Source organism: Callionymus lyra, chromosome 2, assembly GCF_982586985.1.
Source record: "Callionymus lyra chromosome 2, fCalLyr1.hap1.1, whole genome shotgun sequence".
Lineage (NCBI taxonomy): Eukaryota > Metazoa > Chordata > Actinopteri > Syngnathiformes > Callionymidae > Callionymus > Callionymus lyra.
In genome coordinates, this window is record NC_141819.1 from 20,446,341 (window position 1) to 20,469,651 (window position 23,311).

The 23,311-nt window shown below is 40.9% G+C and overlaps 1 protein-coding gene across 11 annotated transcripts; it reads left to right on the top strand.

Moving 5' to 3' along the window:
• The first annotated feature begins 265 nt into the window (after positions 1–265).
• On the top strand, positions 266–21,984 carry LOC148085901 (uncharacterized). 11 transcript variants are annotated; one of them, XM_087784010.1, is made up of 16 exons: positions 266–350; positions 5,003–5,132; positions 7,474–7,557; positions 8,017–8,106; positions 8,780–8,803; positions 10,051–10,482; positions 10,737–10,771; positions 11,154–11,279; positions 11,439–11,499; positions 12,029–12,282; positions 13,816–13,908; positions 15,223–15,315; positions 17,636–17,728; positions 18,429–18,510; positions 18,649–18,755; positions 20,127–21,984. In XM_087784010.1, the coding sequence occupies exons 2-16, from the start codon at positions 5,021–5,023 to the stop codon at positions 20,322–20,324; spliced, it is 1,884 nt and encodes a 627-aa protein (XP_087640136.1). In that variant the 5' UTR covers positions 266–350; positions 5,003–5,020; the 3' UTR covers positions 20,325–21,984. The 11 variants fall into 11 exon arrangements, with proteins under 11 accessions (XP_087640136.1, XP_087640137.1, XP_087640138.1 ...); XM_087784011.1 differs by lacking the exon at positions 10,051–10,482 and having other exon boundaries at positions 267–350; positions 8,005–8,106; XM_087784012.1 differs by lacking the exon at positions 10,051–10,482 and having other exon boundaries at positions 267–350.
• The last annotated feature ends 1,327 nt before the right edge of the window (positions 21,985–23,311 follow it).

A 23,311-nucleotide genomic window follows, 5' to 3' on the forward strand; every position in this document is an offset into this window, starting at 1 on the left:
CACGCAACCCCCTTTTTGTCTTGTTTATTGTATTTATTAAAGGATTTTATTCTCTTAAAAATAAATGTATTATATTTTGAAATGTTGTTATGAAGCCACACGGCTACATTAAGAGAGTTGTTTTTCATATTATTGAAGATTTATTCAAGTGTACACATCATGCGCGCGTCCTCAGACATCATCGCGTCACACCAGCGCCAGTCCCCTCCGCGCATGCGCGGTCTTACAGGTTGCATTGCAGGACAGAACCTTTAGCTCCTCGCGCCCCCTGTGGTAGTTCTCTGCACTGCACGCTGAAGCTGCGAGCGCCCTGGTGAGCTGAAGAGAAAACAGCAGCGTCTGCACTCAAGGTAAGACATCCAGACATTTTCACCGTTTATTTCTCGCGTTTCGAGTCAACTTTCATCCGCGTGACGACGCGCGGTCGAACATGTCGTTTTGTTGTGGCCGCGCATCCATGTTGCTGTGGATGTGGAGGGAGAGGCCGGGCCTGGAGCTGCGAGCAGGAATTTTCTCGTTCGGGAGACAAGGATTCTTCTCCTGCAGAACCTCCTGCTGCAAGATGTTCTCCAGCATCGACCCGCAGACCACACTCTGATGCTGATGGTCCCTTTGAAAAAAAAAAAAAGGGAGGATGAATTGTCTCCATCTTTCCGCGGAGCAGGTTCTGGTTCCAGGGTCGTGGAATGAACCTGATCCATCAGAACAGAACCAGTGACGGTCTCGCGGTTTTTCCTTTGTCGCCGCGTCGTTCTGGATCTTTCTCGCCCTCCCTTCACATATGTGAGGAGGATGTTTGCGTGGAGAACCATATTGAGGACAAGTCCCCAGAGGAGGGGGGGGGGGGGGTTCGGTCCTGGTGCGATAAATCGGTGGACACGGTGTGTGTGTTTGTGCCCATCATCTCTGGTTCCGAACCAGGTGATTATGTGTCACGTATGGGCCCAGTATAATCCAGCAGAGTCACTGAGCGCCTGATCCAGGAGCCACAACTGAAGAGCCTTGAGTGCTCGTGGTTCTGATGGATTATCGACTAATGGTTGTTATCAGCGGAAGCAACAAACACTCATGTTTAATTTGGAGGATGATGTTACTGTCATCGTTCTGCTCTCACATCTCACACAAGAGGATTTAATGTACAATTATTTTTATAAGCCTAAAGTGAAATGATTTAAAATTGTTTGACACAAACCTTCAAGTTGCACATGAATCCTTTATTTATATATATATATAAAAAAAACATCTACACATTTAGTTATGGCACCCGTTAACTGTAATGTTTCTTTTTTTATTCTAAAAGATATGATGATTTTTAATCAATTAAATACATTATTTAATCAATACTGAAACATTTTTATCTATCAAGTTATTCAGAATGCTTCGCTGTTAATAAAGGAAGAAATGAGAAGCACGTATCTCTCTTAAACTAAATATACAGCATTCCTAGCTCCTCTAGTATCAAGAAGTCCTTTTCTATTTTGAAATATGATGATTTTTAATCAATTAAATATTTTTAAATATTATTTTTCATCTATCAAGTTATTAAAAATGCTTCGCTCTTAATAAAGAAGAAATGAGACGCTCTCTTAAACTAAATATACAGCATTCCTAGCTCCTCTAGTATCAAGAAGTCCTTTTCTATTTTGAAATATGATGATGACATTTTTTGGATTCTTTTCTCCCATCTGGACGAATCATTTCCTGAACATGTTTGAGTCTGCAGACGATGGACTTGTTTCAGGAGACTTGGGCAAGTTCCTACAAAATCATGTTTGAGTCTCGCGAGGTAAAGACATGACATGCTTTTTATGAGATGAAAATGTGTGTTTGGCATTATTTATAATTTGATAATTATTTAACAATTAGAGAAACATTATGCTAACATTATCGCCATGGTATGCTTACAGGTTATTTGTCATAATAAATAAGCAGCAAATGGGATTAAAAACTGGTTTTCCATGCAATTCAGCAAACATGGTTACCACAAACATTAACTTGCTTTTTTGTGTGAACATTTGTGTTGATATAAAAATGTATTGACAGGAATGCTTATCTCTTACCTGAAGCTAACATGCTAGCAACAACGCTAACTTAATAAAAACTAAAAAAACGTTTCTCTTATCAGAACAATATGACAATTTATTGTGTTTTGTTGAATTTACTAAACAACAACAACATCAGAAACCTTTACAAGACAGATTTTACTCACCTTGATTTTACTCAACATGCTTTTATTTTGAACATATTTATCTGTTTAGCTTTCATTGAAAACAATCTGTTGTTGTTCATCTGCAGATGTTTAAAGGTTGTGTTTCCCTGTAAATTCTAATCCCTGCTCAGGCTTGGATAGAAGCTGTATTGTTCTGTTTGTTTACTCTTTACTGAATCTGTTGATATTCAAATCCTGACTTTTCATCACTGAAGATTTTAATACCAAGCGGGAGGATATTATTGTGCGGTTGACTCGTCTCCACGGTAACTGCTGGGATGCTGCTGTTTTTTATAATAGAAGGGATATTTAAAGGTTTTTTTTGTGTTAACTTTCGTTTATTTTGTCTTGTTTTGCTATGTTAATATCATTTTGAAACAGCAAGATGAATGTTTTGGTAATCTGATATGTTGCTGTGTGTTGTGCTTGCGACTCGTGGTGCTAGTGTGTGTGTGTGTGTAGAAGGGTGTGGTCCAATGTCCAGCAGCACCAGAATCCTTCACGGATCTTGGCGCCTGCTGACGGTGTGAGTCGTGTGCTCAGGTCCAGATGTTTTCTTCCCTGCAGCCAGGACATGGACATCGTAGTAAAAAATGTGTCCCCCTCCTCCAGCGCCACCGCATGGCAGGTGAAGTTAGTGAGCCGAGAGTCAGCGAGGAAGAAGTAGGTCAGAGATACAGAAGCGATCAAGCATGAGCGCTGCATCATCCTCATCTAGCACACGCAGCCATGAAGCCAGCTGAAAGATGACATCATCACATGTATTTTTACTTCCACACTCACTGTCGGTCACAATTGATGTGGCGGTGATGAGCTTTTTAATTCTTAATCGACATCCTCGGAGCGATGTTTGCGACCGTCTCTCCTCGCCCAGGTTGTTTACTCTGGGAGCTCCCGGTCTCCTCCGTGATGGAGAGCACTGCTCGGCAGTGCTCTATCTTCCTTGTTCAGATTCTGTCAAGTGTGATGCAACAATGGGACTTTTGTCTCGGGAGCCCAAAGAGTCTGAATGGGATCTGAACACGTCACATAAAGCCAGAAACCCGGCGTACACTGGCTAATGAGGACAGTTTGCTAAGAGATGCTGAAGTACCGAGTTTTGTTCTAGGATTGAGTGACTGGTGCGAGTGTCCGAAAGCGTTGAACTCTCCAGAATATCTGTAGAATGGGAGCTTCTTGTTCCTGTGTTGAGACGAGACAAAGATCCGCTGTAAGAAACCAGACTGATGCAGCAGCACAGGTTGTTATCTTCTATTGGCAACAGTGATGATGCTAACGAAACAATGCTAACGATAAGACATTTATTATGCAACGAAGTCTCATGTTAATATTGAAAAATAATCATCTTAACATTTCTGTCTTTTGAGGTAACCACGTCCTCAGCTGGAATGTTTGAACCTCAAACTGACGTATGTAAAGGTCATATAGTGGAACCCAAAAAGGGTTTTATTGGAGAGGTAACCACGGCGACGGCAGAGAGCTTCTTACACACGTTAACAAGCACAAACACTTGCTGACAATAAAACGTCATTCAGCTGCTTCCAAATAGTTAAGACGTGGTTGATGGGCCCATAAGAGAACTCAAGGGTCTCGCTGGGGGGCCAGGAGGTAGTTCGGTTTTCATGAGGTCGAAGTCTGCGTTCAGATGTTTTGTCTTGCACTTTTTGTGCCAAACTCTTGTCATTTTAATGTGTATTTTTTAATTTTATGACTTGATTTTAGTGGCGCTCCTTATTTCAATCTGATTTTAAAAGGTTTTGTAGAGAGTCATCATTCACTTGTACATCCCTGTCACAAACAATTGGAAATAAGAGAAGAAAAGCTTGACTTAAACCACAAAACACAACATGTTATTGAATACTTTGTATTGACTAAACTACATGTTTATTAGTCAAGTTACATTATATTTTGAAAAAGTGAAAGTAATAGTTTACAATAGTTACATAGTTAACAATTTAAATTGTTTATTAAAATCTACATTGAAAACAAACAATTTATTGTCATAGAAAGAACACATTCTTGCAGCAACCTACCTGATAAAGAACCTTTGTTGTCAAAATTGTTATTTATTTTTCAAAGGTTCCTGAAACGACAGTGGCTGCAGTTGGATCTGAAAATCGCAGTGACGGACCGGAGATTATTGTGTGTGTGTTCCAGTGTGTGTCACAGAGATATGATATGAAAACTGCTGACATAATCTCATGATCAACTGTAATCTGCCGTGTTATCCTCTTTGTGTGATTTTGAGTTCCGGTTGTGTCACGATTGTTTAGAATAGCTCTTGTCAATCAATCACTTTTCAATGAACATGTTTTCGGAGTTTACAAATAAGAACGTAATGAGATGATGTGATTGAGCATCACCGCGGGGTCGTGCCTCTAAATTCTGCGGCATCTTCATCTAAAGTTTTTTAATTTAGTCGTCTTTTTGTTAAACAATTGAGTCATTTTGAGTTTAGCGCCCTCTCTCTGCAGCTACTGGGGATGCATAAACGCGTCATTGACCCTGTCCATTTTTAAACGGACTGTGGTGAAAGTTGGTATTGGGTTCTGACGGTGCCGACCCGGGACGTACTGGCGCTGAGGTGACGTGCTCATCGTCCGGGGGCAACTATTTAAGTCTGTAATGTGAAGCTCAAGTCCACGTCAGGATTTAAAAATAACGGCTTCCCACAGTTGCAGTGTCTGTTTACGTCCAAAGGTGACGGAGCGCTCACCGGAAGATCGAACGGTGAATCTCCCAACACTTGCCGGTCCAGAACCTGATGAAGCTCCTGGTTCTGCTCTGTTGCAGCCTGACCCACGTCTGGACATGGACTACTCAAACTGTTCTGGAGACACGGTGAACGCCTCCTTAGGCAACATGAGCATCAACGACCAGAACCACCAGGAGAACGGGGTCCAGCTTGGTCACAAGATGAAAGGTCAGAGCTGATCGCCTCCATCATTTATTTATTTATGGATCATTCCCAAATGATCCGTATTTGAATAGAGAGGTGTGTCTGCTGTGACCTGTAAGTCAAGTCAAAGTGTAAACTAAGAAGTGCCATCATGGGCCCCGGTCAAAGCTGATAAATATAAGCACATGTTTGCAGGCTGCAGAAACTTTAAAGGGCAACTAATGTGTTGATTTAAGTGTCTCTTAAATTAACGTTGGACCGTCAGTATGTGTCTGTTCGAAAAAAAACACTCATTGTATAAACAAAGCAGCGTGAGTTTACAGCTGGCTGGGGAAGGAGTGAAGATATTATTATATCATAATGGACTCTGCTTTGTAACCTCTCGTTCGCCCATATTTCAGACGAAGGGAGAACTTTATAACAGAATAACTTCGTCAAAACATGGTCATGATGAGGGGCTTGTGAGTAGGTCAGGAAAGTTGGGTTTTCACATTAGTTGCCCTTTAATGAAAGGACATTTATGTTTATTATTATCTAGTTTTCCAGGTGTTGGTACCACTCCTGGTCTATATGTGACAAAACTTAAACGGTAAGTCTTTAGAAACACTAGGTACTGTAGGTATATATGTTCCATGAGACCATTGAGCTCAGGTTTTGGGTTTCCAACTTTCTTAACAGATACATTGGATGGAAATGTTTGTATATTTGGGAAAACATGGATCCATGCGTATAAATAAGAATGTTGGTGAATTTTACTCACTTATAGTCTTGACAACCACCCAAAGACAAGGGTCCCAGATGTGACCCAGATTGTTAGCTATGATTGAATCTTGTGACAAGAGAGGAACTCCATCACCCAACTCAATCTTACAGCAAGGATGTCTTCTTGACTTTTGCCTTTTGGAGGTTTTTGTGGATCAAGATGAGGGTTGGCATCTCAAGATCCCCTCAAAATTTCATGGGCCAATAAAATAAGAAATTAAAGGCAAATTTAGTCTTGAATTCACACAAAACTTGCACTTCCCTGCCAATGTCAAAATAGTATTGAATTTCTTTTGCATCACAAAAAAAAAATCTTGACGGAACAGATTTGCACCATTTGGCCTGAGTTGGACTTGTGTGTTGCGGCCAGATGTTCCCAGATCAATAGGGATGTATTTTGTCTCACACTAGACAAGTTGAATTTCTGTTTTCTATTTGGGGTGGCCCTCCTCAGTGTCTTCAGTGAATGGCTGAGCCCCTCACTCTATTTTTAGTCGGTGGTGCTTTCTGGAAAAGTCACCGGAAATTGGAGGGATTTGCCATCTGGGTCAGTTCTTTCTCAAAACAGGATGTCATATAATATGGACCAGACTTCAAAACACAACACGTGAATTTTTCTTTCTCATTGACGGTCAGAAGTTGTGCAGCGAGATGTAACTGGCTCCCGCTGGTTCTCACCCTTTATGTAACAAACACTGGACTTGCCTTTGCCGCTATGAATGTCCGACTGTCTGATTCTGACATCTGGGTCAGAACCAGTCCTGTCTCCGTCCTGCACCAACGACCCCTTACAATCAGGCTTTTTATTCACTGATCGTTTTTTGATCGGCTGAATGTGGAGCAGTAATGAATCCTTTCATTTAAAAACAAAATATGTCATTGATAATTACTAAAGGCATTAACAATAAAAATCAATAAAACGTATGTATAAGTCGTTTTAGCTCATTTCATTGTGCAGCTAAATGTACAAGAAAAACCCCAAAACATTTTTGGTTTAAAAAAAATACTATTTAAACAGTATTTTGTGCTGTTTTTCTAATGTTTTCTTTCCGCTCCCAATCCAAACAAATCACGATGCCAAGTAGTCCGAAGCTTAGCTCTCCCAAGTCTACAACCCTCACTAGTGCTGCCCTTCTTCCCCTTTCCATTTATCTTTGACAGACAGCTTCTCACTGAAGGTGCACAGGGATCAAGTCTCAACAAGAAAACACATCGTGAGTGTCTGTCGGGCTTTGTGGCGTAGAGTTGTGGAGCTCCAGTAGTCACGCGAGCTGTGTGATAGTCATTAGATGTGATGTAGCAAGTATGTCAATACATGTGAGTTTCAAAAAAACTGCTTTGGTTCTTTCAACAATAAGGAATTTGAGTTTCTCTGAATAATGTTCTTCAGTAATAGGGTGGTTTCTATATTCCCTTCTCTGTATATTTAGATTTAGATATATTCATATTTTGGCCTTTTGACTTTTGCCTAATCCCATCGTTGTAACATTTAAATATTTGATCAAATCATGTTACCGCTGGATCCGCTGTGTCACCTCAAAAGGTTTTTTCTTCCTCTTCAATTACCTGAAGTTTGACCTTCTGACCCCACTTCCATCCACAGAGGATGACTCAGCGCTCCCTGAAAATGGGTTGAAATGTGAATCTGAATCTGATGTTGGCCATGGAGGAGACGAGGTGACGCCTGGTATGATGCTTGGCATTTGACAACTGAAAAGCTTGATTTCTTATTGTTATTTAATTATCTTATAGGTTTTTCAACATACAATCAGAGCGTTGTGCTACTTTTCTATTTGGTTTAAGTGCAGTGTATTGTTTGGACACTATTTTCTGGACTGTATTTATTTTGGTTTGGCTAATTGTATTCTGAAGGACGTCTGCCAGAAATAGTTGAGTAGTGGGAGGACACTAATCTGCCTTGTCACCTTTAAAACACACACACACATGAACATATAGCCCTCAAGCTATATCAATCATTCACACACAAACACACACAAAACAAATGCAGACTCCCTTCTGAATTTGAACATTATGTTTAACTTTATTTTTATTTGCACCAAAGACATTTGCTGAAGGTGTGTGTAGGGGCCATATTGTGTCACATCAGATCTGACCTTTTCTGCCTCAATGATAGTTTGTTCTGCAGCAGCCATGGAGGCCGAGACAGAAGCCGCAGAGAAATCTGTCGCCGATGTCTCTGAGAACGTCAACGCTACTCAAGATGAAGGGCAGCTGGGTATGCCTCCAGACTATTGCTTGGCTTCTGGCATTTATTTTCCCGCCTTCTGATGTGGACTGCTTTGGTTGCTTTCTTTTTTTTTACCACCTGGCTAGAGCTGTGCTTTAACCTCATGTTTTGTTGTTTAATTTCGGGGAGCTTTAACCTCCAGCACATGCTTTATTAACTGATTTTTCTCTGGCAAAATTTCTCAGGTGACTTCTGGGATGTTGTGGGTTACAACCATGGCCTCAGATTTGCTGATCTTAGCCTGCATCCAATAAAAAGGGTTTCAGATCAATGAGACGGTGGAACGCTGCCTGCTCCTCTTAAAACATGTGTCCCCTCAGAGCTGACGCTGCTTCTTTTCTTCCAAAAACATTTCCTTGGTTTTTTTTCTTACCTGTTTTTTTTTCTTTTCTTCTCAGGCTGTGCAGTGTGTTTTATTTTCGCTCCTCTCTGGCTTCTTACAACTTGAGTGATTATGTGGAAGATTTAAGAGTGTGATCTAAAGACCAGATGAACGTCCGTGCGATGTTAAAAACATCATGTGGTTTTAATGCCGGGAGAAAAGATCCTGCTGGTGCTTTACATCCGTGTTTGCTTGTTTGTTGTATTCTTCTCTGACTGAAGGGATTCTTTACCGACGATTTACTAATGAGTTTTATTTTCCATCCGTGTGTTTGTGCAGCAACAGGAGGAGCCGCCTCAACAGGTACGATCACTTTTATTTGTTTTACTGTGTTTGCTCAACCACCAATAATAACACCGCCAAGTTAATGTTATTCATTTTTAGCAGGAAACTGACGTTCATATCTGATTAATTGACGAGTTGTTAACTGTATCTTGCATAGTTTATTCTGCAGTAGACTTGCATCATGCTTACTAAACAAAAGCTGAGCTAACACGTGCTACAATACTAACCAACGACGAGCTAGTCCAATTCATCACTAAGACTTCTGGTACTCAATTACAAAAACATAATAGTATTCATAATGCAAAGCAGATTCTATAAAAAAAAGAATGTTTTAACGTAATGCATTACAAGTATCTGAATCTGAAATTCCACTCAGTTCCCGCTCGGATATGACATTAAAACACATTTAATTTGAGCATTTACACATTTTAAATCTTACGTTTAAGTTTAGTTTTTACTTTATTACGTGATATCATACATTGTTTTGTGATGTTTTCGTGAACATTTTCACTGCGTCGTAAAAGCATTTCTTGCCGAGCTGATGCTTTCATTGACCATCTCATGCTTCTTTTCATCCGTCTTCTTAAGGCCTAGATTTATAGAAGTTTTCGCTTTGAAATGCGACATTTTTAAAGGGCAACTAATGTGAAAACTCCCCTGACTCACTCCCATGTTTTAAATGTTGAAGTCTTTCTCTCCAAGACGCAGTAAGTCTCTCATCATGACCGTGTTTCGAACTTACTACTTTATAAAGTTCTCCCCCGTCTGAAATCTCGGCAAACGAGAGGTTACTAGAGCGGGGTCCATTATGATGCCATAATGGGCTTCACTCCTCCAGCCAGCTGTAATTATGACCCGCTTTCTTTATACAACGAGTCCCTTAGAGTTGGAGACTTCTGAGATGGATGACACACGGTGACAAACATGGATGTTTGACCAATCACAGGAGAGTGGTTATGGTAAACAAGATCTAATCTCCAGACAAAAGTGTTTTCAGTAGGTGGGGCTTAAGCACATTTTCTAATGTAAATATTTAAATGAAAAGAGAGTTTTGTACAAACAGACTCATACTGATGATACAATAGAGGTTCAACATCTATTTAAGACACTTAAATCAACACATTAGTTGACCTTTAACAGTGAGTCTCTTAGATAATGCTTTAGCTAGCATGATGAGCTAATGAATGACTTGTCACTAGATACAGGAGATGAGTCAGCAGAAGACTCTCAGTGCAAGCGAAGTGCGTCTTTATATAAACTTGTAGACCCTGAAGTTGGACAAGACATCCCAGCTATCGGTGGTCCCGAGTGGACAGGAGGAGTGGACGTCCAGCGGACCATAAGCCTGAACGACTCTCAGTGCTCAAGCGACTTGTCGGATCCTGCCAACCATTTAGTGCGTAGCTCGGCTCTAGAGGACCTGAGCTTCATAGGGGACAACATCCAAGTGGAGCCTCAAGAATCCCACGACTGTCAGGAACAAGATGACGACAAAGAAGCTTCAAATCTCTCTGAGTCAACAGAGCTGTCGTTGGAGAGCAGAGATCTTTATTATTCCACTGATGTTCAATCAAATCCTGACATTTGCAACGGCTCTGAGCCAAGAGCCAGCCCACCCCGGTCTCCTGAGGTACAGAAAACTCCAGTCCAGACCTCACCTGCCAGAAGGTCTTTGGTCCCTGTCCCTATTCTTAAAGGTGATACAAACCAGCCAGCTCCTCCTGCTTACTTGATTGACAAGCAGCTTTGTTATGGCGCCCTCTACCTCCAAGAAAAATACTGTTGAGAAGCTTGCTCGTCTCCCTTTAGATTTTTTTCTCATCCATGATCTCACTCCGCCGCCACCTCTCCGGCTCTATTTTGGTTTCTGTCGCTGCATGTCGCTGCGCTGCCTTCGTAATGCTGACTCATGGTGTGATAGAAAATGACTAATCGGGTGTCGTTCCTGCAGCTCAAGCAAAGATGGACAACGGATCAACAGAGAAGGTTTGTGAGAAGCAACGGTTCCATCATCTCACAGTTAGAAGGTCAAGGGTCGCTGTCCAGACTGAAACCAAGATAAAATCACCCGACCTTATTCCACATATTTAAATTCAAGCTGCCTTCTTAGGAGAAGGAATAAAGTAGTTTGTTTTTCAACTGTAAAAATAACAATATGCAAATAATCATTATCAAATGATATTTATTCATTTTACGTTGAACAAATTTAAGCGTTTTAATAATATTATAATAATTATATTTGAGGAGTAACAGAAACACATCTGGACAGCTGCTGTTGATCATTTCCTCTTTCATTTCTGACCTTATTTGTTGTTTCATCAAGTTTTGTTCATTTTTTATTTGATTTCATTTCTTTTCCACATCCAAGTCTGCGTTCTCCACCAAACCTTCTCCCTCCTCTAAACGACCCTCCACCCTCACCAAGGTCAAATCTCCTGCTTGCTCTCGTAACGGTCCCAGTTCCATCCCAGTTAAAAGCAGCCCGGGACCCAGAGTGAGTACCGGACCCCGTGAGATTGAAGTCTTGTCACCCGGAGAGACAGATTCAATTGAGTCATCCTCAGCATCATCACCCGAACCGTCACACCCGATCACCGTGTGTCGTCCGTCATCTGACCCCGGTCTGACCTCTGTTGTTGTTGTTCATCTCCAGAGTCCTGGCGGAGCCAAGTTTCAGTCTCCAGCTGCCAAAGCCATGACCGGCGCTCAGTCAGGTGAGAAGAGACGACACCTCACGAAAAATCTCATGGCTTCAGTTTCATCTTGAATAGAAAGATTCATTAAAGAGTTGTTGATGTTATGGTGTATCTTTGTGACGCAGCAAATTCTCTCACACTACCTGTGCCAAAATATGAAAAAGGTAAAAATGGGAAAAAATAATTATTAAAAAAAAATTCACAACAGACTTGATTCCACCACAAGAACATTTTTTTAAATGTTCTATTGTCTCTTAAATTACACTTGAAATCACCTTTTCCCTGCATGCTCTTAAATGACACTTTTATTTTACTTGTAATTGTCTTCAAACATTTAGATTCTTTAAAACAAAACAAAAAATGCAATTAATTTCTGACCCTTATTTGACAGGAAACCGCACCGGTCACGAGAGGACATTCTCAGCCTGCATGTTGTCACTAAAATCACTGTCTGGTTCAGATTCCTCGGATCTAAACCTTCCCCTCGACTTCACATGTTCACGCTCTTGTCTCGTTGATCTCACCACGACTTGTTGTCTCTCTGAAGGCCCTCTAAGTGGACAGAGCAGCCCGGGAACTCCCAAGTCCCCGTCCAGCCAGGCCCTGCCTTCTAAGTCTGCAGTGGAGGTCAACAAGGTGAAGAAGGTGGCGGTGGTTCGCTCCACGCCAAAGTCCCCGGGCTCCCTGAAGAGCCGCCCTCCCCTGGTCGCTGCCGCCGGAGCGCCGGCGCCGGACCTGAAGAACGTCCGGTCCAAGATCGGCTCCACAGAGAACATGAAGCACCAGCCAGGAGGCGGGAAGGTGAATGGGATTCACACTTGAGATTCTGGAGGCAGAGAAGGAGCTGCTCAGGACTTCAACCACTGTGGATAAATATATCAGAAAACCTTTATTCACTTTAAATACAACACAGGATTTTTATGATGATGACAGAATAAAGTGCAGAATAAAAACAATGTAAAACAGTAAAATAAAAGTAGATTAATAAAATTAAAAATAAACATCACATTAAAGGAGCATATAAATAATTAATGCAATGAAATGTAAATTAAATAAAATAATATTCATGATCTAGATAGCAGATGGGTTTTGTCAATATATTTTTATGAAACTATAAAACAAAATCATGTTTTATTCTCCAGTGTTCACTTTCTATGTGAATTAGTTCAAAGTTCGGTTTACCAATTATACATTTAACCAATCAGAAATGATTATATCTGTTTTGACATTAAGACTGTGCGTTAGATTTTCATATCAGAAACAATTGAAGTACATAGAAATAACACAACAAATAAATGTTAATAAAAAACATTAAAAAAAAGTGACTGGCACATAAAAGTGGGGATATAAAAATGAAATAACTAAAGAGTTCATGATCCAAAATCCCATTTTGAATCCTGAAGAACTTGTTTACATCGGGGGAAAATACTATAATTTCACGTTCACTTTCTATCTCAATCATTTCGTTCTCGCAGTCAAAACTACAAGTGGAATTAAAACATATTGAAGAAGCTTTAACACCTACTTCCTGAGCAGCTTTTTCTCTGATTAACATTTTGTTCACGTTCACCTCATCCTCATGTAGCTTTTCTTTTGCATGCAGAGTTTCTTAACCATCTTAACCCACAAATATTTGTCTTGCTCCTCAACTTAATCTGCATGTCAGTGGTTCCTCCTCTACATTAATCCGGGGCGAGAGGGAAGTTCATATGACAGTGACACTGCAGTTTTATTGTCCTCACCATGTGGACTTTGGTGGTTGTTTGAGAAGTTGATTAGATTGTTACAAAGGTTTTAGTGACTCCTCGGTAGATTAAGTGTGTCGGACACTTCTCAAATCACTGGTCCAGATTACTTTGAGGTGTGTATTTTTGAAGTAGTGTGACCTCTGCACAAGAACTTTCTTGATTCAGAAGCATGTATGTATTTTTAATTCAATGATTCTCTTTATCTATTTGACCTGTCAGGATAGTCTTAAAATGTTTTCCCGGTGAGGGAATCCGGGTCATGATCCACCATGTACGAGTAAACAAACCTGCTTACTGCACGAGCCCCCTAGTGGTCACAGAGACTCTGTGTTCGCTGTCACTGTAGCATACGACTGACCTCCTGTGGTGGTCCTGAGATCTTGACCTCACTAGCATGCCGTGTTGCTCTGCCCGCTCCGTGACTACCATGACTTTGGTGCAATGTCAGTAGACATGTGATGATGAATAGACAACCAACCTGTCCTGTCACATCTCTCTGCATGAATCAGCGTTTTCCTACTCAGCACCAGACTCACTGCCACAACTCTCCGACACACATGGAACTGACCGATGTTCACTCTTCCAGGTGCAAATCCTTGATCAGAAGCTGGACTATAGTAGTGTCCAGTCTAAGTGTGGCTCCAAGAGCAATGTGAGACATGTGGCCGGTGGAGGAAATGTGAGTAACTGAGGGATCAACTCAACATCAGACTCTTGGGTTTCTCTGCAGTTATGATGGTCCCAGAATCAGACGGTGGTAAAAACAAACTGCTTTTCATTTCTCAGCCAGAGAACTACATCGTTGAACTGCTGAGGGTGTTTTTTTTTAAAATCCTCAGTTCTGACTTAAAATAATACATTAAAGCTGACATCTGTTGGTCTGGAAATTGCTACTTAAAGTGATGGTTCACCCAAAATTCAAACTCATTTTCTACTAACTTTTATGTCGACTAAGGGTTGGGCTTATTTTTTAGAATAATCTGTTCCTTTTTAGAGAAAATATATATGAATTTGAATGTAGCGGCTGGAGCTCGGTTGTTGTCATCTTCATCCAAAAAGACACATAAACATCCAAAACCTTCATGGTGCTCATCTGTCAATGTCACTCTTCTATTGAAGCCTCGACATTAGGAATTGTTCCGTAAAAACCTAAACAAGTCTTTAATTTAAGTTAGTTTTTAGCATAAACTTAAAGGCTAACGTGCTACACAGACAAGAAGCACTGCGGGTAAATATTTCGAGTGAATCCAGTGTACTGTCTACACTTAGCATCTTTAGAATCTTGGGTGAATTATCACATAAGCAAAGGAATTATTGTTTTACTACTAAACTACAAAAGTTTAGGCTGAGAAGCCTTAAATTCACAGTATTTACCATTAGTTTCAGATAGTGTTCAGTGAGAGTGTAGCGCCCTCTTTACAGTTACCTTGAAATAAAAACATTGTGTTCTAAGCCCTCTAGCTAGCTTAGCAGTGGCGCTCTGTAACCCTTTCTTTACTGAGTGAGATACAAAGATAGTTTTCAATTATGTCCAAACTGATAAGCTTTGTTAAAAATTAATAAAAATTAGCTTTGATTATCTTTGCTCTTTAGCAAGCTTTGGAGCTAAGATAAGATAAAAAGTTAGCTTCATTTTTTTATTTAGCTTTTAGGAAAGAGCTTTTTTGAACTAAATGTTAGCGTTCATGGACGTTAGCATTAAGCTATCCGACCTGATCAGCAGCTACATAACAACCTCTGTTGAGGTAACATTTGCTGGAGCTTGAACTCTGTCGGCATATGTTCTCTTCCTTAGCATTATTCTGTGACCTTTGCTATATGCTGTAAATTCAGTGAGTCTTAAGTCATTCAGTCTGTTGTTAGAACCTGTGTGAATAAATTGATTTAATTTACAGATGTCGGCTTTAATGAATCTGGTTTAATCTCCTGCTTTTGTCCGACAACCAGTTCCTTCTAACCATGTGAGCATTCTTCTTTTCTTTGTATGCTGCAGGTTCAAATCCTGGATAAGAAGATGGAAATAACTAATGTTCAGTCTCGCTGTGGATCTAAAGACAATATCAAGCACACACCTGGAGGTGGAAAGGTGAGAACGTTGAACGGTCCGTTGACGGTTTCTGTTTTCTTAAGATATATTCCAAAAAAAACAAAACATTTAATTTATTAATATATATTCTATTTATTTATTTTGAGTTTTTCTTAGTTTAGGGGTTTATTTTGACACCACTGTGCTGTTTTTTCCTCAACTTTTTCTATTATTATTATTTCATATGTTTTATTTATTTTTATTTTACTAAAATATATTTAAATATGTTTTTAGCTTTTAAATGACATATTTGCTGTTTACAAAACGCAGCAATTATCAGACAATATATCTGTTGCCTGGGTCTCTCAGTGATTTCAAGAAATGGATTTTTCTTGGTCCTCAAAAAAACGATTTAAAGTACCACGTCCTCTTGGTTCTCTTAGCTGCAGCCAGGTGGCGCTCCATTACTAAAGAGTAACGGTGTCTCCTCCTCACCTCTGTGCTCTTCCAGGTTCAAATACTTGAACAGAAGGTGGACTATAGTAATGTCCTGTCAAAGTGCGGCTCCAAAGACAATGTCAAACATGTGCCCGGTGGAGGAAATGTGAGTAACGCACAGGATCTTCAGAATCTCTGCAGTTCTGATCATCACCTCTCGAGTGACCAAGACCTTTCAGCAACTCCCTCCTGGATAACCTGAACACCTTGCGGTCCTAATCAGCTACGGAGTTACATTTTTGTATGATCAAATGATCTGATTCCATTAAGTTGTTTTCTGCCACTAGTCAGGAAGTAATGATTTCATCAAAGCTCTGAGGCTACCTCAGCTACCACAGGCCTTGTGACCCCGATTCCCCCGACTCTGCCTTCTCTTTAGAGGGATTGTCGGTTGGATTTGAAATGTACTCAGACTACCTCTGTTTCCATTCTAAAAATGTATACACTCAGTGATGATGCCTCTCCACAGTTCACAGTATAGTCACACCCATCTCCCATGTTCATGGCATGATAGTAGTGCTTCAGAATGTCTGCTGGACCACAAATAATCTCGGTACCTGTCAAGAATCTCAAGAATAACATATTTTTTATGCTCGATAATTTCCTTCATTCCTTGGTTTCATTGCCGAACTACCTTTGAGGTCAGAGCTCTCACTAACAGAGACGGACAAAGTTCTCTCTGATCTACTTGTGTGGGAGAGTAGAGTCTCTCCAACATTCCCAAGCAAACAGTCACTGTATGTTTGGGTCTTCTTAGTCTCTCTCTGGCAGACTGACATTGTTATTCCAACTGTATCGTGGCAGTCCGTCCGATGATAACTGGGGTACCTTCCAGACCACAGAAGTGACATTGGACGCCCCACAACGCCATGAATCTAGGGTTAAGAGTCATCAGCGTAGACCAACAACTGAATCACAACAACTGGATTGTTTGCCTCCGTCCCTCGGTGAACCACAAGAGGGCAAATTTCTGCTCTGTGGTCTCTCATCTGGTCTCAGAAGCCGAAACACAAACATCAGAAATCAAAAACAGCTGAAAGAAATCCATGTATATACCAACAATATACATGGAATTTTTCTCCGGCTTCTTCAGGAATTTCTAAATACCAAAAATATGGAAGGACCTGAAGGTTCGTATCTTTCGGTCGTCTTCTGTCACCCACCTTCAGTTTCTCAATATTTATACTATGTAAACAAAGGTCCATGAATGAGCCCAGAAATTAAAGGTTTGCTAAATAAACCCTTAAATGTGTTTAACTTTTTAAATCACCTTTGTTGCACAGTGCTCTCAAGGGCAAAAGGTTTAGTCTTATTTCGTTAAACTCCCCAACACCGCCAAGTCCTGGAACCATGGTATATGAAGTCTTTTTTACATAAAGACAGAACATAGAAAAAGATCAATTCCTATTTTTGAAAAACTGTTAATCTGGGATTACAGAGACTACTGGCTCTGCCTTACAAATATATCTTGTCCCTTGTTTGAAACGTTTGGTTTTTATTTTAATGGTTCTACTTTCAGGACCATTTCAAATAAAGTAGTTTTCCCTTTGATGACAAAGTGCAATCATTGGTGCATGGAATCATCTCCACTCCAGGAGAGTAACGGTGTCTCCTCCTCACCTCTGTGCTCTTCCAGGTTCAAATACTTGAACAGAAGGTGGACTATAGTAGTGTCCAGTCAAAGTGTGGCTCCAAAGACAATGTCAAACATGTGCCCCGTGGAGGAAATGTGAGTAACGCATGAGATTTTTTAGAATCTCTGCAGTTCTGACCAACTCGCTAGCGTTCCAAAATCAGGCTCAACCCCCCCACCCTCCCACCCCTGGCCCGACTCAGTCGCTCCTGCCTGGATAACCAGTTGTCCCACGTGTTAACTCTCCAGGTCCAAATTCTGGATCAGAAGCTGGATCTGACCAGTGTGCAGTCCCGCTGCGGGTCCAAAGACAATATCAAACATGTCCCGGGGGGAGGAAACGTGAGTAGATCAGGTCCATGCGTCAGCTCACCCCGGAGCAGAGTGCACGAAAGCTGACCCCATGACACTCTGATCCCGACACTCTGACCTCGTAACACCTGCTCCTAATAGACTAGTCAGTGCCTAACATAGACTCAGCAGGGCTGCGTCCACACTACACCGTTTTTATTTCATCACTGTTTTGCGATTAGGCTTATTTTTTTGTCATTTTTTCTTCTTCTGAAAGTTTTAATTAAGATAAACTGGCACGTATTTCAACATAATAGTCGTACTGACATGATAAATGATTAATTTCTTGGAATAACTAACTGTTTTTGTAAGGTAGAAAAAGTAACATTTTTTAAAATGTGTTCATATAATCTCCTTGAAGCCTAAAAAGAAGAATTTTTCCTGTTATTGTGTCTCAGATCACGTTTTAAATGAAGACGGTGTAGTGTGGATTTAATCCGATTTACAGAAGCCTGCTGATCAAAATGTCTCCGACCCCCCCCCAAACCTGCCCCTGAAACCACATGCATGAGTTGTTCGTGTGTCCAAATTACCATAGAATCCACCGTGTGAGGAGCTGTCAACTGACCCTTCGTGACAGGAGTGATGATGTCATCAGTGTGTGACGATGCATGTTATTTTTTTTTCTTCCTGCCAGTGAATAAGGTCTCTTTTTTTTAATTTAACACCTTTACTTCTGTTTCCTGTGCAGGTGCAAATCGTCCACAAGAAGGTCGACCTGACGAACGTGCAGTCCAAGTGCGGCTCCAAAGACAACATCCGCCACAAACCAGGTGACGCCAACACACGTCTTGTTTTGAGGGGTGCTGTTAGCATTAGCATTAGCATGAAACTGTTATAACCAGTCATAACAGAATGTGAGATTGTGAGGATGAAATACATTTTTGGGATGAAATGATCTGTCTGAGCAGGAGGTGGAAACATAGAGATCAAGCACGAGAAGGTGGAGTTCAAAGGTCAATCCAAGATCGGCTCAATGGACAACATCGGACACGTTCCTGGAGGTGGACAGAGGAAGGTGGGGACACGAATCATTCATAATAAAATTGACTGATAAGGTCACGAGTTCAAAGTATATTTCATCCATGGAGACACACGCACACACACACACACACACACACACGCACTCACACACACACATACAGTCTCCTTTCTTTATCCATCCTCACTTTATTACTTTGGTCCCTCATGATTTATTTGTTTATTTATTAATTCTTTCCATTTGTATTCCATGTTGATTTTTGTTGATTCCTCATCATGTATTTTGGTTGCATCATCCCGCCTCCCCCCCAAAAGAAGGTGAAGGGGACGGAAGCGGAGGGAAGCACCTCCACCAGCTCCTCCATCACCTCCCCTGCTGTCACCCCCCCTCTGTTACCCCCGTCAACACCCACCTCACCAGTGTTGACAAACCCACACATAAAGATTGAGGATTCCCGTAAGTAACCATGGCTGGTCTCATGACGAGAGGCAGACGGAAGCACGTCTGTACGACTTCTTATACTGATTGATTTATCTTACATTGACATCTATATACTGATCTTACAAAAATATTTAAAACTTTAATTGATCCAGAAAATAATACCACCTTTTTAAATGGAAAAAATCCAATATATAAATCATGTAAAAAGTAAAGGATTAAACTGATGTTACAGAAACTGCCGAAGAGAATCAACCAATGAGATAATTACTCTTAAGTCAGGATCTTTCCTATTGGCTGGCCGTGTTTGTCCCGCCCCCTTATTTCCAGGTCACTATTATAAATGGAATTAAATCAGAATCCAAAAACGTTCATTGCCAGTGCTGTAAGGCACTCGTAGTTAGGCAAAAGTAGTCAAACGTGATCAATATTGAACTGGATTTTCATAAAGAAAACTAACAAAATTCTTAATTTTACTACAAGTACTTTTGCAGTGCATTATGGGATTAGTAGCAGGCAAATAAATTAGGTAAAACTATGCTGGCTGTTATTTACTTGCATCACTACAATGTGTTTCCTGTCTGTACAGCTAGTTTACTCATCGTCTACTCCATCTACTACCACCTGTTACTTAAGTTATTTGTAGCAACTTTCATTTTGGAGAGGAGCTTGATAATATCTCAAAAGGGATCTGTTTTGTTTCTTTTAACCCTTGTTACTCAGGGTCAAAGTGACCCGAAAACAAATGTGTTTGTGGTATCCCTTGAGTTGTCCCTGGGTCAAGTTGAACAACCTCCAACCCTGCATATGTATTTCTGGAAGTTCATCTTGACCCAGAAGCAACACAAGGGATACCAAAAACAAAAATGTGTTTATCGGGCCTTCGGGTCACCTTGACCCAGAGGCAAAACAAGGGTAAATTAACGTTCTTTCATCACATATAACTCCAACTTTCTGGCCCCGACATAGATTGAGAGCCACAAGCTGAGCTTCCGTGAGACGGCCAAAGCTCGCACCGACCATGGCGCCGAGATCATATCTCTGGAAGATTCCGAGCAGCAGCTCAGCACCATGTCGTCCTCCGGCAGCATCAACATGGCCGACTCTCCGCAGCTGTCCACGCTGGCCGACCAAGTGTCCGCCTCTCTGGCCAAACAAGGCTTGTGAGCGCCTCCTCGTCCTCGCTGTCCACCTCCACCGTACGACCACCCGAGGAGACGTCTAGCCTTTTCCTAGTTATTTTCACTGGACTTTTTTTTTTTAGCTTCCCGTCACGCTCATCCTTCACTTCCCGACAATACTGGTGCGGCTTTACTGGTGTTTGGATCGAACGAGAAAGTTGAGCTGGTGTGATATTTCTGTTGGTGAAGCTCTTATGTTTTTATATTTTCGTAAGTGTCCCTTTAAACGCAGCAGAGACCTTAGACATATCTTAAAGTTTTAATTTCTCTTCTTCTTCTCGTATCTGCCACTAAACTGACTTTCTTTCCATTTTACTTTAGTATTCTCGGGCTTCTGATGCATTTTTTTGGGATTAGGAATCCGAAAGCCTTCTGTTAGTGCGGAAAACATGGTACGAGAAGAAAGGCGTGAACCTCTGGTTGCTTCTTTCTTAGCGTCTGCTGGTTTAAGAAAAAAGACAAAAAAGAACAGCTTGCGTAGTACTGTGGATTTGTGTTGGGCACTTTTTTATAAGCGTACTCTGTGGATTTACGACATGTATTTGATATGAAGAAACATTTGTATCGTGCCTGCTGCCGTCTGTGTTTTTTAAGTTTGTCACGGCTTCGTTGTGAGCGCGCTCCAGAGAGATTAGACCTCCAGTGTAGACGGCCAAACTCAGTATTTAACCGCACTTAAGCTAGAGTTGTCGACGTATTTAGGATCGACTCTCGGATGGACAAGGGTTCAGATTACGTCTCTAAAGGATTCACGCTTTATTTCTCCACCAAAAAAATCCTTCCTCCAAAAAATATTCTGTCTTTGATCACCCAGTGCCAAACACTGGTCATATATCGAAGGAATGCAGATTTAATGGTTTAGGTAATACCCCGGATTACCCACAAGGGGCGCTAAAAAGACAGCAACATCTGCTCCCCTATAATTGACATCAACCATTAACATGTGCGTTGACTCTCCCAACGGATTTCCTAAAATCAAGATAACCGTAGTAACATGTTAGCCAAGCGCAAGTTAAAGAAACCGCTTGCAGGTAGAAGTTCCAGTTGTTAAAATGACCATCAAATGTAACAGTTCGGGTAAGAAACCTCAAATCCGTTAGCTCGTCCTCGTGGTTTGGTCTGAAAGAGTTTTTCTAATGACAAACTGAAGTGTTTAAAGGAAATCATCCTAATCCATCTTCACAGTCATGACGGGATCTTGCATGTGGCTGACGAGAGAAGAATAAAACTGGACTTCTCTGCGAACATGAAGCTTCTGGATGTGGAGGGAACTGCAGGTCTGAGAGTGTTCGCGTAAGTGTGTGTCGGGAAATGCGTAAAAAAAAAAAAGAAGAAAAGCTCCCGCACTTTAATCCCAGTGTAGATACAAACCAGTGAATCTCTCACTTTTTATCTGCATGCCGAACCGTCGCCGCCTCCGCCCGGAACACCTCATGGATGTGTGTAGACGCCCCGGTTGTTGCTTCTTCTCCACCTGTGCGTGCTGTGTGTGTGTGTGTGTCCACGCTTCCTTCAGCCTGAGGTTCCTCTTCTGACGCTGTACAGTTGTGGAAATGTGATCGTTATCGTAATGGTGCATTTGATCTATAACTGGTTCATGATGATTCTTGTTGCTGTGTATTTGAAAATAAAAGCTATGAAGTCACTGTCGTCATGGCAACTTGATATTGTGAACACCACAACATCAACGCTTGACATATTCCTGATAGTTCCACCTACAACATCAACGCTCTACATATTCCTGATAGTTCCATCTACAACATCAACGCTTGACATATTCCTGATAGTTCCACCTACAACATCAACGCTCGACATATTCCTGATAGTTCCATCTACAACATCAACGCTCGACATATTCCTGATAGTTCCAAATACAACATCAACGCTTGACATATTCCTGATAGTTCCACCTACAACATCAACGCTTGACATATTCCTGATAGTTCCACCTACAACATCAACGCTCGACATATTCCTGATAGTTCCAAATACAACATCAACGCTTGACATATTCCTGATAGTTCCACCTACAACATCAACGCTTGACATATTCCTGATAGTTCCACCTACAACATCAACGCTCGACATATTCCTGATAGTTCCAAATACAACATCAACGCTTGACATATTCCTGATAGTTCCATCTACAACATCAACGCTTGACATATTCCGGATAGTTCCATCTACAACATCAACGCTTGACATATTCCTGATAGTTCCATCTACAACATCTACGCTTCACATATTCCTGATAGTTCCATCTACAACATCAACGCTTGACATATTCCTGATATTTCCATCTACAACATCTAAGCTTGGCATAATTCTGATAGTTTCATCTACAACATCAACGCTTGACATATTCCTGATAGTTTCATCTACAACATCAACGCTTGACATTTTCCTGATAGTTATATCTACAACATCAATGCTTGACATAATTCTGATAGTTCCATCTGCAACATCTACGCTTGACATAATTCTGATAGTTCCATCTCCAACATCAGCTTTTCACATATTCCGGATAGTTCCATCTACAACATCAACGCTTGACATATTCCTGATAGTTCCATCTACAACATCTTAGCTTGGCATAATTCTGATAGTTCCATCTACAACATCAACGCTTGACATATTCCTGATAGTTCCATCTACAACATCTAAGCTTGGCATAATTCTGATAGTTTCATCTACAACATCAACGCTTGACATATTCCTGATAGTTTCATCTACAACATCAACGCTTGACATATTCCCGATAGTTCCATCTACAACATCAATGCTTGACATATTCCTGATAGTTTCATCTACAACATCAACGCTTGACATATTCCTGATAGTTCCATCTAAAACATCACGCTTGACATATTCCTGATAGTTCCATCTACAACATCAAAGCTTGACATATTCCTGATAGTTCCATCTACAACATCACGCTTGACATATTCCTGATAGTTCCATCTACAACAGCAA

What these genes read in the sequence shown, in the direction of transcription:
- LOC148085901 (XM_087784010.1), top strand. Translation starts at nt 5,021, where the DNA reads ATGGACTACTCAAACTGTTCTGGAGACACGGTGAACGCCTCCTTAGGC. An exon ending in AGGAGACGAGGTGACGCCTG is followed by an intron (nt 7,558 to 8,016) that starts GTATGATGCTTG and finishes TTTGTTCTGCAG; the next exon opens with CAGCCATGGAGGCCGAGACA. An exon ending in ACCAGCCAGGAGGCGGGAAG is followed by an intron (nt 12,283 to 13,815) that starts GTGAATGGGATT and finishes TCACTCTTCCAG; the next exon opens with GTGCAAATCCTTGATCAGAA.